The 16704-nt window shown below is 37.5% G+C and overlaps 1 protein-coding gene across 2 annotated transcripts in view; it reads right to left on the bottom strand.

Annotated features, from left to right (window-relative positions):
- The window catches only part of KCNU1 (potassium calcium-activated channel subfamily U member 1), a 157972-nt gene extending 145223 nt beyond the window's left edge, over positions 1 to 12749 (bottom strand). For both annotated transcript variants that reach the window (XM_016959328.4, XM_054656647.2), the window contains exons 1-2: positions 12353 to 12749; positions 9533 to 9652 (exon numbers count right to left, since the gene is read on the bottom strand). In XM_016959328.4, coding sequence (XP_016814817.2) covers positions 9533 to 9652; positions 12353 to 12547 — 315 coding nt within the window. In that variant the 5' untranslated portion in view covers positions 12548 to 12749. The remainder of the gene's footprint in view (positions 1 to 9532; positions 9653 to 12352) is intronic.
- Positions 12750 to 16704: the final 3955 nt, after the last annotated feature.

The raw sequence follows: 16704 nt of genomic DNA, 5'->3' as shown, positions 1-16704 counted from the left end.
TAACAGATCTCCCATTTGTTTGTTTAAGCCACTAATATTTAGATATTCTATTATGCAGTATATTTAATCTTCAAATATTATAATATAAATACCAATAAAATAGATCACCATACAGGAAAATGATTACATTCTCCTGGCAAATTAAAAAATAAATGTATTTTTAATACAACACAAGAACAAAAATCCAGCTATATGACACTTCCAAGAGACATACTTAAGAAGAAATAAGAAAGAAAGACTGAAAGAGAGCTGGGCAAAGATATCCTAGTCCAGTAGGAATACAATGAAAACAGGAGGATCAATGTTACATGCTAATATTGCATTCTAAAATATTGCAGCAAAAGCAAAACAAAGCCAAAAACAATACAAAATTTGGCAAAAATGGATATTTCATATTGATGAAAGGCACTGTCAACCAAGAAGATACAATAGGTGACTTTGTATATCAGTGGATATCGTATAAGAATATACCTTTCAAAGTCTGCTGGAAATACATGACAGTCAATAAAACTAAAAAATTATAAATGAAGCTGTCTGACATGTCCCTTTCAATCATTCAGCAAATAATTAAGGATATGGAAAACACATATAACATAATTAGTATTGCTTATACATCAAATAGACAGTCTTTCAAAATACCATTACATGGTAGTAAAAATTGATCATGTACTAGGCAACAAAGAATTTCTCCATAAATTCCGTGAAGTAGAAATCATAAAAGCTTTGACATTCTTGGACCATAAATTTCTACCAAAGTAGAAAAGATAGCCACTCTATCCCCAATTGAAAACCCCTCCATTCGAGGAAAGTGAAAGCATACAACATTTCTCTAAATAGATAATGTATCAAACAAGAAACCAAAATTAAAATTTAAACAACTTAAAAGATGAATTATGCACCAATAAAAATAAGAGCGTTACTTGCAGAGTCTCTGAGATATAGCCAAAGAAGTACTCAGAGGAAAAATTCGGATACAATTAATTTCAACTCAAGAAGCTGGAAAATTTGGCCAGCCCAGATAGCTGTTTCCATGGTGAAGGCTGTGCAAGATGGTGGGACCTAGCCTGGGCTTGTGGTGCTGTCCTGTGCCTCTGGGCTAAGTTGAGGGAGATGATGAAACTCTGGTCCTGAATACAGGGATACCCAGACTGACAACAAATATTACCCCAAGCCCAAGGCCAAGCTGATCCAGAGAGCAAAGGATGAGCTGGATCTCAGAAAGACACTCATCAAAGCTGCCCCAGCCAAGAACACAAGTTCTGTGTTGGAAGATCCAGTGGTCCAGTGAATTCATCAACATGATGTTGGAAGAAGGAAGTCAAGTACAGCCAGATCCTTCAGGACACAGACTCAGGGAACTATGGACAGGAGAAGTTTGGAAAGTACCACACTGCTTCTGCAAAGGAAGGGGCAAGTGTCCAGCCTAACCCCCACATCACCTTCCACCAACCACTGAGGAACTTTCCTGGGGTGCCAGCCTGGGATGGATCAGGTACACACCATCCAGGCGGCCATTTCTACCAAGTCCCTGTGCCCCTCGTTGACCAGCCACTTCCTGGCCTTGAAGGGGATGATTACTGACAGCCTGGACAAGGCATGGATGTGGATGCCAGATGTGAGGGGGGTTACTGCTAGAGCTGCTGGGTATCTGCAATCAGGGTCAGTGATTAAGAGAAAGTGCCAAGTGCATGAGACATCCAAGACTAGTCACTGCTGGTGACAGAGGCAGATAGAGGCTCCAGGGGGAAGGAGCCCAGGCCTGTCTGCCAAAGCTAACAGTGTGAGCCACTGCCACTGAAAACACCTGTCCTGAGGATGTTCTTTTTAAAGGGCAAGCTTCACAAGAACCATTGAGCAATGTGTTTATTACCCATTAATCCTTTTTTGCCCTGTGGGGTAGAATTAGCTCTCCCTGCCCCATCTCCTTGCAAAGAGGAAACGTGGATTTAGGGATTCCTCCCAAGAAATTTAGAGCCCAACTAGGCTTCTCTTTCTTCAGCTTGGGGTGGACTTTCATTTCTTACATGTTTTTTTTGTTTTGTTTTGTTTTTGTTTTTGTTGAGACAGTTTTGCTCTGTTGCCCAGGCTGGAGTGGGTGGTGCAATCTCAGCTCCCTGCAGCCTCAGCCTCCTGGGCTCAGGCAATCCTCCCACCTCAGCCTCTCAATTAAATAGCTGGGACCACAGGTGTGTGTCACCATGCCTGGGTAATTATATTTTTATTTTTTGTACAAATGAGGTCTCACTATGTTGCCAGACTGGTCTCAAACTCCTGGACTCAAGTGATTCTACTGCCTCAGGCTCCCAAAGTCATGGGATTATAGGAATGAACCACCATGCCTGGCCAGGATGGACTTTTGGATGGTAAGAGGAAGCAGTTTGGGTACCAGAAAAAGTTTATGAGAAAATGCTCATCCTGAACTGGTTGTGTAGCATGTGATATGTTCATATAACTGACTAGAGTGGGAGAAAAGGAAAATTAAGATAAATTGGAAAAAAATACTAAAATTAAGAAGGCTAAGGAAGATATTAATTATACATATGTGTATGTGTATAAATTGTACTCACACACTGAGGTATATATATATTTATGTAGGTAGAATTAATGAATAAAGCTACTTTTTCATGAGACTAATGAAACATATACATCTCCAAAAAAGCTAAATGAGATCAGAAGGTAGGAACATGACCCATGAGGAAAGGGGAAGAAAGGTGCAAATTAGAGAAAAAGAGGCATACCAAAAAAAAAGGTTCTTTCTAATCAAAGCTGGAATTTAATCTGTGGGGCCATCAAGGAGACAAAGTTGTCTTCTCCCTGTTGGCTCCTCTTCTTTGGAAAATGACCTGTGACTTGCTTTCATTTAAAACAAAGGTGACTATATTATTTATTGTCCTAACATATAGACCTTTTTTTTTTTTTTTTTTTTTTTTTGAGAGACAGAGTCTCGCTCTGTCACCCAGGCTGGAGTGCAGTGGCATAATCTCAGCTCATTGCAACCTCTGCCGCCCAGGTTCAAGTGATTCTCCTGCCTCAGCCTCCTGAGTAGCTGGGATTACAGGCGAGCACCACCATGCCTGGCCAATTTTTGCATATTTAGTAGAGACGGGGTTTCACCATGTTGGTCAGGCTGGTCTCAAACTCCTGACCTCATGATCCACCTGCCTCGGCCTCCCAAAGTGCTGGGATTACAGGCGTGAGCCACTATGCCTGACCATATATAGACGTTTAAGAATAAAAGAGGCTCTATTAACAATTACACTAGGACAACTAGCAGAAATCTGTGTTTATGATCATCCTAGTTACAACATAAAATGTCATGTTGATTAGTAATTACTGCTTAATGCCCCTAACAAATATTGTTTCCAATAATAAACAAGCGGAAAAATGGGAGAGCACATTTGAAATCTCAAGATAGGTGCAAGAAACCAAAAAGGAATCTAAATTTCTTGACATCTGCCTCAAAATATTATTTTATATATTTTTTTCTGGATTGAATTGTCATTATAATTTTCATTAAACAACATTATAAGCTGATCATTACAAAACATGAAAAGTAAAATTTTATAAAAAATTCATCCATGAGATGGATTTTTCTTTTTATTCATTTATTTTTATTTTATTTTATTTTTTATTATTATACTTCAAGTTCTAGGGTACATGGGCACAATGTGCAGGTTTGTTACATATATATACATGTGCCACGTTGGTGTGTGGTACCCATTAACTCATCATTTACATTAGGTATATCTCCTAATGCCATCCCTCCCCCCTCCCCCTATCCCACAACAGGCCCCTGTGTGTGATGTCCCCCTTCCTGTGTCCAAGTGTTCTTATTTTTCAGTTCCCACCTATGAGTGAGAACATGCGATGTTTGGTTTTTTGTCCTTGTGATAGTTTGCTGAGAATTATGGTTTCCAGCTTCATCCATGTCCCTACAAAGTACATGAACTCATCATTTTTTATGGCTGCATAGTATTCCATGATGTATATGTGCCACATTTGGGTTTTTCAAATTAATGTAGGTATTTATAGATATCACTTATTGTTAGAATGAGACAGGGTTCAACATCAATATTAGTCATGGTTTATGTTTATAGATATAAGTCCTGAGATATTTTGTTTATACAAATATTAATAACAATACCTATATATACTTATTATATGCAGAACCTATATATATTTTACACTTATTAACTCGTGTAATAATGACAACACTATAATAATGATTACAATGTTAACACATTCTTATATTTTAGCTCATTTATTGAAATCTATAGATAGCATTTTTCATCCCCACTTTATAAATTTTACATTGTATTTCTATGAGATATGTGTCAGTTTCCTCATTTAAAAAGCAGGTAATGATAGTGCCTCTCTTGAAAAACGGATTGTGAAATGGTAGTGGGGGAAAGGAAAACAAGCATGTGGAGTTCGCAGCTTCATCAATGTTAGGAAGTAGAACCTAGGAAAGTTGGAGAACTGTTCCACCTGCTGACCCTTCGGAAACCTGTTGACATCCTTCCCTTTCTCGCAGGGTGTATCCCTATTTGAAGACAGGATCTATGGACTAACTTGAATTCAGATCTGATTTTACCTCCACTGGCTTCACGAGCCATACACTTTATTACTCTCCACAAAGAAGTGCCACAGAAGTAACACATTATTTCAAAATTTTTATTTATAGATACAATTATGGGAGGAGAAGAGTATCCTAAGTGGCCTGAACACCTAAATAAAATAAATCTGACAATGTTGCTGAGAACTTGCAGAGCTTTGAAGGAAGAAACTCATGGCAGTAGGTACTTGCTTCTGGGGATAGGGGTAAGGAAGGAATTTAGTTTTTACTTTGTACTTTTAAAATATTGTATCATGTGCATGAAAATATAAACAATAATATCCGCAAATGATCAGTGTAGACAAAACATAAACAAGGTAATCATCTGCAAAAAATTTTCTAGGAAGATAGTGTAGTGTTTCCTGCCAGTGTTTTCTTTATTCGTATGATAACGATCTCTAAACTGTATTCTCATGCTACATACCAAAATAAATTCTTGATGCTTGGTGGTATATTCAATATAAAATATGGAATAAGGAAAGGAAGTGGAAAAAAACAAAGATACAGCTCATCTCAAGGTGCTGGAAAAGGTTTATTTTATTTTCACATAAACAATGCACATAAAATATGAAGAGACTGATCTTTTCCAATATGTTTTATGTTTTTCTCATTTTTTTTCCGAGAGGTTGCATTACATTAGGAAAATGAGCAAAAAACAGCAAAATAAGTAATTTAGTCATTCCAGGCACTGTTTTTGAAATATTCTTTCCCATTTCCAAATGAATTATGATGCTTTATTTGTGCACTTAGTTCTTCTGTATACTAAGGTTGACAACTGTTGTTGTTGCTAGGGGCTTAATTTATCTACAGATAGGATTACACATTCACAGAAAAGGTTATGCATTTACAGAAAGGATTTAAGGCAGAATACAAAAACACAAAACGCTAGATTACCTGAAGAAAAAAGAAGCCAGAGAAGCCAGAAAAACAGAATGTGAACATACAGTAGTGCTTAGGATGATGTTAAAAATAGATACACTTGCTAAAAATAAGCCATAATTTTGGTTTTACATTTTCTAGCCACAAAGCAATAGAGAAACACAGTCAGTTATGTAATTAACAACCACACAAAATCTCAAAAAGAAATAAGATAATTGCTTGAGAATAGAACCATATTTGGAACTAAATTTAGAAGAAAATTTTTTTTCCGCAGGTAGTTGATATAACACACCTAACCCATAGATGCACTAAACATCAAACCCATAGATGCTACAGAGTTGATCAATACCTTGTCATATTCTATTAATATTAATAATATAGGAAGACCTCTAGAGGACATGCTTTTTTGAAGGGAATCTTTTTATTCGACTGTTGGAGTTCCCTTCTCACGTTCCTACTTCCTCTTTTCCTCTTCCTCCTTATTCCTTTTCTTTGTCTTCTATTGAGTGGTTGCCCATGTATTCTCCCTCAAAGTATTAAGGGCATTAGTTTGTAGAGTATATAAAAAGTTGCTATTTGGGGGGATTTTCATATAAGTACTGTGTCTTCATTGGAAAAGAAAATGTAATGCTTTCTTTTCCATGACCTGGAGCTGTTTAATTAGCATTAGAGATATCTATTCCTTGAGGGTTTTGTAGACTGGTCCTTGAAATCATCCAAGTCTCTCATCGAAGGGGCAAAAAGGGAGGGTGGTGAAGATGATTATGGGTCTTTGACAACTTTGTTTTATCCAGATATTTGGTCTGTTTAAATTTCTCCTTTTATGGATAGTTTTGGTAATTCATATTATCATAAGAAATCATCCAGTTTTCAAAATTAATTACATATATATTTTCAATTTCCTTTTTATCTATACTTATTTTCTCATTTAAATGTCTTATTTCATATAGTTGTACTTTTTCCTTTTTTTCCCTTGTTTATAGACTAGCTATTTATTTCTCTATTTCATTGTTTGAAGTAATCGGCTGTTTTATAATTCATTAATTTCTAACTATCTTTTAAATTTATTCTGCTTAGATTTAATGTTTTTATTCTCTAACTTTTTGCATTTGATACTTAATTCACTAATTTTAATTATTTTTCATTTATCAAAATAACTTTTTAATGTTTTACATATCTTGAGGTTATATTTTTGGTGCAGTGATGTTAATGATGTTATATCTTCTTTGTGGTTTGTTACATTTATCATTTCAAAGGTTATGGTTGAATTTTGTTGAATTTAAGCTTATGTGATATTAAAATTGTATTCCTAATTTCTACCATCATTTTCCTGGCTTACTTTTGACAGTTCCTTTATTTTCAGCCTTTAGTGCCTCTTGAACCTTAAAATATAATCAGACCATGTCAACTCATACTTTAAGATCTCAGACATCCCTTTACCTTAGAATAGAGTGATTCCCTTTGAGTCTTGTAGCTCTTCCCTATGAATCTTAAGACACTGTGCCATTTTCCAGTCTCTTCTCAGACCTCGCTGTCCCCTGCCCTCCATGTCCCTAGCATAGGAGCCTCCTTCTGGTACTTGCAGTAAACTCTTGTGGAGCTCTTTGCCTCCGCAATTCTATTCTCTCAATCTGGAACTCTATTTCCTTAATTCTTCAATTGCTTTATTCTTTGTTATCATGCTTTAGCTCAAATCTTACCTTTTTAGAGATTTTTTTCTCTCACCACTGTGATCTTACTCTGTAACAACCATACCTCACAAACACTTCACTCATATTTCCCTCATGGCATTCCTCATCTGAATTTATCTTATTTATGTATGTATGTCATTTTCGTATCTACCCCCACTAGAATTTAAGTTTCTTAAATGCAAGTCTCTTGCTTGAACTTTCCACTATACCTAGAGTGTTGGCCTAGCATGTACTTGGCAAACAATAAATATTTGTTGAAAGAAGTAAAAGAATTACAAAGGAAGGAAAGAAGGATAGAAGGAAGGAACTATAAGACATTTTAAGAGAACTTAAAACTGTACTTGGGATCTCTAAGAGGCTCAGTTACGCCTTTCCATGCTAGAGTGTGTTTTTTTTTTTTTTTTTAGATGGGGTCTCTCTCTGTCGCCTAGGCTGGAGTGCAGTGGCATGATCACAACTCACTGCAGCACTGCAGCCTTGACCACCTGGGCTCAAGTGATCCTCCTATCGCAGCCTCCTGAGTAGGTGGGACCACAGGTGCAGGCCAACACGCTGAGTTAACTTTTAAATTATTTGTAGAGGTGAGGTCTTGCTATGCTGCTCAAGCTGGTCTTGATCTCCTAGGCTCAAGCAATTCTCCTGCCTCTGCCTCTCAAAGTGCTAGATTACAGGCATGAGCCACTGCACCTGGCCTAGAGCATTTATTCTAATCTAAGCTTTACTCCTTGCCTCCTGCTGTTCCAACTAGCTAATCACCAGCTGTTATAGGTTAAAATAATACAGTTTCCCTTCATTAAATAAGTCATTTTTATTGGTATGTAATTTTTCATCATTCCTTTCCCACCCACTTCCCATATGCAACGCTCATATGATGGATGTTGTAAGTTCCCTTCTCCCTCACCCTAGTGACCTTTAATATATTATTCCCAAAGTTTCTCACACAAACATGACTTGAACATTTGAAGAGATCCCAACCAACAAATCCCTGATATCATCAGAGAGAATTACAAAATCCTTCTTCAATGGGTCATACCCACAGAGATTTCAGGAAAAGAGATCAAAAACTTCAGAAGACAGAAAAAGGAGAGGCACATTTCCAGATGATTCAACATTCCCTGCAGCTTTTATGAAAGCAGTTTTACTTAATACTTCCAACCAAGCTTTAGTAATTTATTAGATCAGAATTAAACAGTAACTGGAAAAGAGCCATGTTTTTGCTAGTTATAAAAAACAGAGGATAATCTTTAGCTCACATGAAACTACTTCCACCATAAGACCATCTGATGGCAGCATACCCCTAATTACAAATTTCATCTTTTCATATTTTAGATCAAACTACACTACTGAAAGGATGATCAGGGCAATCTTCATTTATAGGGCATCTGCTATTTCCTGACAATGGGAAATAAACATTTCCATGACATAGTCTAGACAGGAGCTCACTGTACTCTGGGAGAGACAAGCATGTGCACAGATAATTTTAATAGCAATGCTCAACGATTATTAAAGAAGCTAGAGGAGGAACTCTTAGCCTAATAAAGAGGTAAGGTTAGGATGCCCCGAGGAGATGATGCCCAAAGTGAGATTTAATACATTCAAATTACCGAGATTAAAATAGGAAGTAGAGTGATAAATATCATAGAGGGACACTAAAGGCTAGTTTGCATAATGAAATAAAGAGGTCTATTGAAATCAAAGGAGAGGAAACTAGCTATACATTTCAGGTCTGATTAGTTTACTAAACATTTTTTGAAAATATCTATCTGCACACCCATCTGCATATATAAGGAGAACCAAACGCTCATAAATATTGCCCTAACAAAGCTTTCTTCCTAGTGGAAAGACTGAAAATAAATATAAAATATGAGTATAATACATAATTAGTAATTATATAATTATAAATATATAATTAATTAGTCAATATATAATATTACTATTTATAAATATATAATTATATAATTAGTAATTAACTATAATTAGTAAGAATATAATTACTAATAATTATATAATATTCTATATAATATAATTACATATTACAGATAATGTATTATACATTATTAATAATATAACATTATTAACAACATATCATATGATTTATATTAATATTATAAAATTATTATAATAATATAATTATTAGTAATTGTATTCATTCCAGAGATAAACAAAGCAAGATAACGGGTAAAGAGTGGTAGACACAAGGAGATGGGGATGGGGAGGTGGTGATATTATAGATAAGACGACCAAAGGAACGTCAGTTGTTTACCTAGGGAATCAATTGATTTGTGCTGACTATAATCACACCTATGGCTAAAGTTTGTTAGCAAGCTAACACTGAAAATGTACTTACCAACACTTGCCCCACAAAGGTCTGGGCCGAAAGCAACATTTCTATACGATCACGAAATTGTCCCTGGAAGTGGAGGCTTCTTACATGGCTCCTAGCGATGGTACCTGATGTGAACAGTTCCTACAATCAAGAGAAAGAAACTGACAATGTGAACTGGATCTGAGAGAAAGAAATCTGTTCTACTTACGTTGATAGAGCCTCTTGTGATGGTATCAGTCGAAAATCACTCCACCTTGTCCAAACCAGGGAACCCTGAAGTTGCTTATTCAATATTTCATAAAACGGATTTTACTGGGTTTGTATTTTCCTGGTTTTCTGCACAGCTTTTTTTCTACTGAATTCTGCAGTCTTCCTCCATGTCTTTCTCATGTATACCCAGTCCCAGACCCTTCAAACTGCCATCATTGCGATGATCAGAATTGGGAGCATCATGCCTCCTTCTGCTCTGGGTATAAGTGTAGCAGTTTTCATCAAGATACGTGGACAAAGAAAAAAAGATTACAAATTGATTTTTTAGCTGATTACTTAAGTGTCCGCATTTTGTGAGAGAAGGGGGAAGTTTTCAGCAATTTTGTGTTGCTCTTAGTTTTTTGCCTGGTGTTATATTCTGAAATTATAATCCTTCCTCACATTTATAGAATGTCTTTACTTATTATATTTAAATGTTACGGTAATCTCATATGATAAAGTTAGGCATGACTAAATACATTTTATATTGATGTGGATACCAAGGTATAGAGAAATTAAATGACTTTCCTAATATCAGGCAATGAGGAAAGGCTGGGGCCTGAGCTGGCATTCATTGTTTGTTGATAATAGTCTAGAACCACCACAAAGAAATACACGAACCAACTAGGACTACCCACACCAAGCTAGATGAGTCCCTCTGACTTTCAAAAAAGCTCATTTTATATGAAGCCAGGATTTCAAAATCACTTAATTTTTCTACTCATATTTTCTGAATGATAAAAAGGGAAGTCTCATTAAAAAACTCTTTGATAAAAGTTCACATCCTGAGCAATGATTTGCCCTCTAATAAACATGACTCATGTCTGTTTCTAAATGTTGTCTGAGAATTAATTTTAAAAAATCCTAGGTATGACATTAATATAGAATACTCATTTGAATTCCATCATAAAATTGGAGCTACCTTCTGTGGAAAAACAAATTGGTCCTAAGATATAATAAACTCATATTTATAGATGTAATACATGTTTTAAATGCACATTTAAGGAGAGAAATTGTAACTCTCCAAATAATTTTTAAAATAACTCTTCACAGTACACCTAGATTTCTGATTTTTTTTTTTTTTGCATTTGTCCAACTTCTCCAAAGGCTTACAGAAAAACAGGTCACTCTTAATTTGATGTAATAAAACAAATCATTGAAAAGTAACTCAACTTGATCAAACTCTTTCCTCAAGATTCAAAAGCAGAATGGTACAGCATTCTGGTTGCTCAGGCTCACTTCTTAACATTTTGTAACATTTGCTAAATATTTGTAATTAAAGGGTATACCTGGATCAAAGTGTAGACATAAATTACACCCAAAGTAAGAAATGAAAAATATAGGAAATTGACAAATGTACTGTCACATTTTTGTAATCACACAAAATGAACATAATGGAGAAGAAGAACCTTGCCTGGAGCAGAAGACTAAGAAGATTTAAAAATCCTACAAATTCAGTTGTGCATTAACAACAACAAAACAAGGTAGAAACAAGGAGGCAGATCCATCATAGCTATTTACCCATATGTCAGTATCCCAGAATTCTTTCTCCAATTATTGTGCCACGGCTTAAAATCCATAATGTAGAAATAATCAATAGAATAAACTTGTTTAGGAACAAAATCTATAAGCTTCAGTATTGGATAATTTTCAAATATGGAAAACAAAATTCCATATTACCAATAACTTTAAAAACTTATCAATTTATGAATTATATTTTAGTAGGTTTTAGCACTAAAAGAAATGTTTTAAGCAAATTTTCAATATTATGATGCACAGGTGAAATGTGTTGTGTTGTGGAAATTGCTATAATCTATCAGAGAAATAAAGTTTGGGAAGCAAAATTGGAAACAAACTACACAGGGTATAGTAAAACTCTTCACCTTTGACCTCTGGTAATAGAACATCCATTACACAGCATTTGAGAGCTTTATTTCAAGCTCTTAAGCAATGCCTTATCTGTATAATACATCATTTATTCTCATCATCATCATTTGCCAGCTGTTATTCAACAACATCAACTCCTGCTAAGCTTGTTTGGGTATAAGAAATGTCCTTGCATCTATGCCTGGATGGCACAGGCATGTATGCATGGGCTTCTCTGTGTATGTGCAACTCAATGTGTTGTCTTCATATGGTATACAAAAGGCAATGTACACATGTCAGTACATATGCATTATGCATGAACAATTTATGAAAGCAAGGTTGACGTTGATGTCTTGTTCCCTTTCACCTCCTTTCTACGACCTAGCACAATTGTCTTGTTAAAATTCGAGATAGAGGCATGGACATAATGTTTATGAACATTTTTTCAGAACAGTGACCTCCGTTTCCAGAGCTAACATTAATCATTATCCATACAAGACATTGCTTTTTCCGGTGATGGGAGAGAGAAGAGGCTTGGCCCTGTCTCTTCAGGCCTCAGAATGTGGCCTGAGGTCTGGCTTACCACCCTTTCTGAGGCACCAGGCTATAGAAGCTGACTCTGTTAGCTTGAAAAACTGAATGAAGCTTAGATCTTTTACTAAACACAAAACTACCCCAAACTCATCTCTGACTTCACACAGAGGGATCCCTAACAAGGAAACTGACCAAGATAATTCCTGTTCCCTTGATGATTTGCCATTTTTTAACAGATCTCCAGATCAGCCTGAAGATCAACAGGATGATGAGTCCACTGAAGAAGGTCACAAAGGAAGAGAGAATGAATGCTGCTTGGATCTCAGTTGTGCAGGACATTTTCGGCAAGTCTTCCCAAGTTTCATTTCGTAGCTTAGTCTGAAACATGTTCGAGACATCAGTAGACGGAATTGCCAGGTCATTTGATGACGCCGTGGTCGCCTGGTAACAATTCCAGGAATCAGAGTTCACTGTACCACAGTGTTCCAACGTTAGGCGTGATAACCAGTGAGAAGTTCCAGGAACAAGGGTCTGCCAATCCCCCGGTGCCAGCTCATGGGTTGTGAATGAATACACAACTGGAGATGGCTGGGGCCTACAATATGAATAGTCAAAAAAGTCATAATTCTAGATCGGATTGTTATGACTTTCTCTATGCCTTGAAGAAATCCCATTATCTGTAGCAACGATCAGCTGGTTATCAGTTCAGTTAATGCAGTCAAATAATTTCAAATCAACTCTTTCGGAGTGAAACAACAGCCAACTATGTGTGTGAATGAGTTGGTTCTCTATCTGGGAGGATGCCACATGCTTAGTAGGCTTGGAAGGACAGAAGAGAGAAGTACTTTAAAGTTTTTGTTTATCCTTTATACAAAGGAGCAGATATGCAGAATGAATAAGTCTAGAAGATCTAGTGTGCAGAACAAAGAATATAATTAATAAAATTATTTGTATTCAGGATTTTTGCTAAAAGAGTAGATTTTAAGGGCTCTTGTTACACGCACACAAAAGATGATTAACTCTGTGAGATGAGATATATGAATTTGCTTGACTGTAGTCACTGCTTCACTATGCATAAGTTTATCAAAAGAGCATTTTGCGTTTGTACTTGTATGCGGAAGCTAAAACAGTGGATCTCATAAAGATAGAGAGTAGATTCATGGTTACGAGAGGCCGGGAAGGGTGGCTGAGGAAAGAAGTTGGGTAAAGAGAAGTTGATTAATGGGTATAAATATTTGGTTTGATAGAAGAAATAACATCTAATGTTCTATAGATCAGTGAAGTGACTATAGCTTATGATAATCTATTGTACATTTAAAAATAGCTAGAAGAGAAAAATTTGAATGTTTCTAGCACAAAGAAAATACAAATATGTAAGTTGATTGATATCCCAAGTACACTGACTTGATGTGTACAAATTATGTGAATGTATTAAATTATCACATGTGACTTGAAAATATGTGTATCTGTTGTGCATCAATCCAAAGAATATCACGTTGTACTCCTTAATTACACACAATGAAAATCAAGATTACCTTGAAACAGAAAAAAAAAGATTTTGTTTATTCTTTACACAAGAAAGGCATAGTATAGAGTGCAGGTATTGAAGAAGACAATTTAACTAGTGTGGTCATTGGTTGATTGTTATTTCAGCCCATAAATCCATTCCACTTATCTCTTCTTTATGGAACTCTCCCCTTTCTTGCTTTTATTACTGCCCTGGCAGCAAACCTTTTGGCCCAGCAGAGGTAAAGTTCAGAATGAGAGAAATTTCTTTGATTTTCCCTGATGTTTTCAAAGGTGTAAGAAATGTCATGCCTTTCAGTGTGCACAAGTGGCAGGCAAAATATCAGAGCCCAGTGGAGGGCCTAGTTCACCCCAGTTATTACCAAGATAACCTGACACCGGGTGAAGAGGCCCAAGAGGAATCATCACGCTGTCCTTGGGAGCCCGCCATGACTCCACACTGTTTGGCAGGCTGTTTCAGAAAATAACTGTAGCATTTCCTAGGACTGCTGCCACAGTTACATTTCCTGCTTTTACGCTTACCTATCATTTCTACAAAATCCTGTCATTGAGCTAGCTAATAACAAAGGGCGATGTTTAAAAGAACACTGGTCTAGGAGTTAGGAGCCCTGCGTTGCAGCCCAGTCCTTCTCTTAAGTTACTGTGTGATGTCTAACAAGTCATTTTAATGTTCGTAGTCTTTTGATTTTATGTGGAAGATAATACCTACTTGATAGAATTATTGTGGGGATTCAAGAAGGTAGTGTGAACATATTTTGAAAAGCATAAAACTCAATATAAGATGCCATTAGCCATTTCAGTTCCTTTTTTGAATGGCATTAATCATAAAGACAGGAGGAGGAACAAGTAAAGGAAAGGAGGGAGAGAAACAAGGAAGGAGGGAGGCAGGGAGGGAGGTAGGGAGGGAGGTAGGGAGGGAGTGAGGGAGGAAGGAAGGAAGGAATGAACGGAGGGAGGGAGGGAGGAAGGAATGAGGGAAGGGAGGGAGGAAGGAAGGAAGGGAAGGAGGGAGGGAGAAATCACTTGTTTATCTCTTTCACATATGTGTGTGTGTGCACACGCGCGCACACACACACACACACACACTTACAGCTATGTGGACAAGATCAGACTTTCCAAGCCAAAATTTATCCACAGCCTTTACCTAGTATTCTCCCTTTTATCTATCATTATCACTTTAATTTTCTTATTTTCTTCCCTTTTACTATTTACTGTTTGTTAGGATGGAGAAAAGAAACAGAGACAAGGGGAGGTCGCTCAACAGCAACACAGGTTTATTGGACAAAGACTTGCAGAAGGGGAACACCAGACAGCGCTGGAGCCCAAGCCCCGCTTACAGACTGGAGCAGTTGTAGGTCCCGACAGGAGAGGTGGGGCAGTATGGGTCGCTGCAGGGCAGGATGTGATAAAGGAAGAATTTCCTGCAGTCAGACCATTAGGCCTGGGACCTGCCAGGATGTTTCTCATGGCCCGAGCCCCTCCAGGGGAATTTTCCACCCTAACCAGGGTGTGCAAAATGGCAGGGGTTTACAGGATGGCGCTGCTTGGGCTAACGCTATTTTCAAAGTATTTCGATTCTGCTGTATTATGATGCATCCTGGGCACCTCTTCCCTTTTTGCAGATATTGCTCTATGAACACAAAAAGGATTCCATTCAATTCGAACAGGCAGGTAGTTTGTCCCTCTAATATGCTGTTATCACGATAATAATATTACTGTCTGCAAATGAGTAGAAAAATGTGCAGGTGGTTTCAAAATCAGTCTCTTCAAACCCATCTTGAACCTACAGTGACGAACAGTCCCTGTTCAGAACTGTCCCAGGTTCAAAACTGAAAGTCCAGTGACTGGAGAAACCGCCTAGTCCTGGCAAACCACAGAGACTGGTCACCTCGCATCCCACGACACATCATCTATGCTGCGCTCCAATCATACTGCCTCCTCTTAGCTATGAGGACATGCAAACCTTTTCCTGGTCCAGGCCCTTATAGCACAATGCCTCTGTTCCCTCTGCCCAAAGCACTCACTTCAGTAGTGGCTGCTATTTTGTTGTCCTTCAGTTCTCCCTTGGTCTCTCTTATGGCTTTCTGACCCTTTCTTTTATAGCACTTCATGGTACTCAAGATTTGTTGTTATGTGATTTACTTGTTGCCTGGTTTATTTTCTATCTCCTTTCACAAGACTATAAGCTCCACAAGCACGGGATATCATTTCCGCTTTACTCATCACCGATTACTCTGTGTCTAGTATTGTACCTGGCACATACCTGGGAATGTGTAGACTTCGTAAATATTTGGCGATTGAATGAATACATTCAATCAAAAATATTTGTTAGGTGAATGAAATACTGAATCTGCATGAACCTTAACCTAAGTTATCCAGATTTCTCTGCTCCCTTTGACGGCAAACTGTTCTTGTGACGAAAGCATCATCCATAGTGTGTAATGCATGGTTCATAGTGTGTGTGCATGTGTGTAAGTGTGTGTGTGTGTGTGTGTGTGTGTGTAGTGAAAAGGGCACCTGATTTGGATCAAGTGTCAAAGTGTCACCATCTTTGCAAATTTAAATTTGGTAATTATGGCCAGATGCGGTGGCTCACGTCTGTAATCCCAGCACTTTGGGAGGCCGAGGCAGGCAGATCACCTGAGGTCAGGAGTTTGAGACCAGCCTGGCCAACATGGTGAAACCCCCCTCCCTAATAAAAATACAAAAAAATTAGCCAGGCGGGGTGGTGGGTGCCTGTAATCCCAGTTACTCGGGAGGCTGAGGCAGGAGAAGCGCTTGAACCCGGGAGGTGGAGGTTGCAGTGAGCCGAGATCATGCCGCTGCACTCCAGCCTGGGTGACAGAGTGAGACTCCGTCTTAAAAAAAAAAAAAGGTAATTATTCTCGGTTAGTGAGTTATTTGGTGATGGGTGGACATGTGACTAGGCAAAGCCCTTCGTAGCTTGGTAGCAGTTCAGTGTTCAGAACTTGGAAGGTAGAGAACTTTGAAGCAATGATACCCTTCACAGTAATTAA

This window comes from Pan troglodytes, chromosome 7 (assembly GCF_028858775.2).
Source record: "Pan troglodytes isolate AG18354 chromosome 7, NHGRI_mPanTro3-v2.0_pri, whole genome shotgun sequence".
Lineage (NCBI taxonomy): Eukaryota > Metazoa > Chordata > Mammalia > Primates > Hominidae > Pan > Pan troglodytes.
This window is presented reverse-complemented; position numbering and strand designations above follow the sequence as displayed.